At 71.0% G+C, this 2,314-nt stretch overlaps 1 protein-coding gene across 1 annotated transcript in view; it reads right to left on the bottom strand.

Annotated features, from left to right (window-relative positions):
* Positions 1 to 2,314, bottom strand: part of Jak3 (Janus kinase 3) — a 26,290-nt gene that overhangs the window by 17,838 nt on the left and 6,138 nt on the right. The window contains exons 10-16 of the mRNA XM_013028334.1: positions 2,029 to 2,232; positions 1,811 to 1,942; positions 1,637 to 1,721; positions 978 to 1,105; positions 576 to 708; positions 337 to 497; positions 105 to 255 (exon numbers count right to left, since the gene is read on the bottom strand). Coding sequence (XP_012883788.1) covers positions 105 to 255; positions 337 to 497; positions 576 to 708; positions 978 to 1,105; positions 1,637 to 1,721; positions 1,811 to 1,942; positions 2,029 to 2,232 — 994 coding nt within the window. The remainder of the gene's footprint in view (positions 1 to 104; positions 256 to 336; positions 498 to 575; positions 709 to 977; positions 1,106 to 1,636; positions 1,722 to 1,810; positions 1,943 to 2,028; positions 2,233 to 2,314) is intronic.

Below are 2,314 nucleotides of genomic sequence, written 5' to 3'. Positions count from 1 at the left end.
CGCCCACTCTGCCCACCCTTCCGGCCCCCTGAGCGCCCCGCCCACTCTGCCCACCCTTCCGGCCCCCTGCGCGCCCCGCCCACCCTGCCGCGCGCCCCGCGGACCTGACGTGGTGAGGCTGTTTAGGTCCCGGATGACAGCCCGGAAGGAGGGCCGCCGGCCCGGCTCGTAGGCCATGCAGTCCTGGATCAGCGAGGCCAGCTCTGTCCACTTGGGCGGCGGCAGCTGCTGCCGCTGCTCGTAGAACCTGAGTTTCTGCGGGAGGAGGGCGGTGGGCCCGGTGCGCCCTGGGAACCCCCGCCCCGCCACGGGAAGGCTCCCGGCCTGGCCTCTGACCTCGGCGGGCTCCAGCGCGCTGACGGGCATCGGGGCGCCACTGAACACCTCCCAGGCCGTGGCGCCGAAGCCCCACTTGTCGGCTTCCAGGCCCAGGGCCTGCGGCTCCCGGGGGCACTGCAGGCACTCGGGGGCCACCCAGGGGATCCTGTCGGTGAGCACTGAGGGGAGGGCCGGGCCGGGCGGCTCAGGCGCGTGCTCCTCGGGTCGGCCCGCCCCCCCCCGCCCCTGACACGTACTTTCCAGGCTGAGCACTGTGGGGCTGACCCCGGGGTCGCTCAGCTTGATGAAAGGGGGGCTCCCGTCGGCCCCTTCCCGAGCCAGCAGCACCTTCCGCGCGGACACGTTGCCGTGAGGCAGCTCTTTGTCCTCCTGAGTGGGCAGGACATGGGGTGCAGGGGAAAAGGCTGCTGGCAAACTCGTACACACCCCTCAGAGCCCATGGGACAGTGCCCGGAGCTACCCACACTCCGCCTTCCGAGCGGCCTGCTCTTCTCACGCGCTGCCTTTAGAGCAAAGTCCCGCAAGTCCCCGCTCCCGGGGCCTCCTTGGCGCTGCCCTCCTGCCCCGCGCCGGCCTCACGCAGGCGGACGCCGGATGGACACAACAGCCCGCTCCCCTCTCCAGCGGCGGCGGCTCACCAGGTAGCTGAGGGCGTAGGCCAGCTGTTTGATGACCTGCAGCTTCCAGCTGGCCGGCACCTGCTGGCCACGCTTGAGCAGGTACGTGTCCACGGCTCCCAGGGGGACAAATTCCTGCACCATGGTGCCTGGGGTGGGGAACCGAGCTGCAGTCCAGGAGCTGCGCCCCCACCCCAGCTCCCCTGATAAACAGCTGCTGATGGGAATCAACGAACTGGCGTTCAGAGAAGGTATGCATGCCCAAAAAGCTCTGCACAGTAAAGGGAGTCAGAAACCAGGGTCTGTGCAGCTTGAAAACATTCTAGGTTTGGACACCAAGGGGGACCCTGGAGCTGCCCCGCCCGGGGTGGAGGGCTGGGAGGCCACGCGTGGGGTGGGGGTGAGGGCGAGCAGCGTTAAGCAACGTAGGTGAAGCAGGATGTGGTGGCTGGGCGGGGCTCCCCAGGCGGGGCCTCGAGCTGGGCATTGTGGGCGGGGCTCCGGAAGGCGCTGAATTGAGGCGGGGCCTGAGGGCGGGGCCTCGGTGGGTTGTGTGACGTGGTGGGCGGGGCTTCGGTGGTTTGCGTGGCGTGGTGAGCGGGACTCGGGTAACGGGTGAAGGAGGGGCCTCGGCGGCTGCCTGGCTTGGGGGCGGGGTCCCAGCGGGGGCGGGGCCTCACTGTCGCCAGCCATGCACACGCCGTGCAGCAGCACCAGATGCGGGTAGGAGACCTGGCTCATCAGGCTGGCAGCTTCCAGGAAGGACTGCGGGGCCGGGAAAGAAGGCAGGATGACACCGATGGTTCCCAGCTCGCTCAGCTCCCCGCCCGCCCAGCGCGGCCCGCGGCCCTCACCTCCATGCAGTGCCTGTGCGTGGCGTCCATCACCTTCAGCAGCACCTCGGTCTCGCGGGCCTCCCCGTCCACGGCCTCGTGGCGGAGGCCCCGGTAGATCTTGGTGAAGGACCCGTGGCCCAGGTTCTCGTGCTGGCGTATGGGGTGGCGGTCGTGAGCGGGGGGAGAGGGGTCTCCCGGGGGGAGCACGGGGGAGCGGTCCCGGGACGGCGGCTTACCCGCTGCAGGCTGTGGGCCGGGATGGTGTGGAAGGTCATGGGGCCCGGCTTGCGGGGGCCACGGGGTGCGGCGCAGGCCTGCGGGGCCAGGCCGTACCCGCCCCGCACCACCACCAGGTTGGACTTCTCTACAGAGGAGGGAGAGGGCGGGAAACCGATGTGGGTGCGGGAGCTGCGGGCCGCTCCTGTGGAGACCAGCGGGCCCTGGCCCCGCCCCCGTGGGGGACCCGCAGGCCCCGCCCCCGTGGGGGACCCGCAGGCCCCGCCCCCGTGGGGACCCACAGGC

This window comes from Dipodomys ordii, unplaced genomic scaffold (genome assembly GCF_000151885.1).
Source record: "Dipodomys ordii isolate 6190 unplaced genomic scaffold, Dord_2.0 Scaffold108, whole genome shotgun sequence".
Classification (NCBI taxonomy): domain Eukaryota; kingdom Metazoa; phylum Chordata; class Mammalia; order Rodentia; family Heteromyidae; genus Dipodomys; species Dipodomys ordii.
Note: the sequence above shows the minus strand (reverse complement) of the source record. Positions and strands in the feature narration are given on the sequence as shown.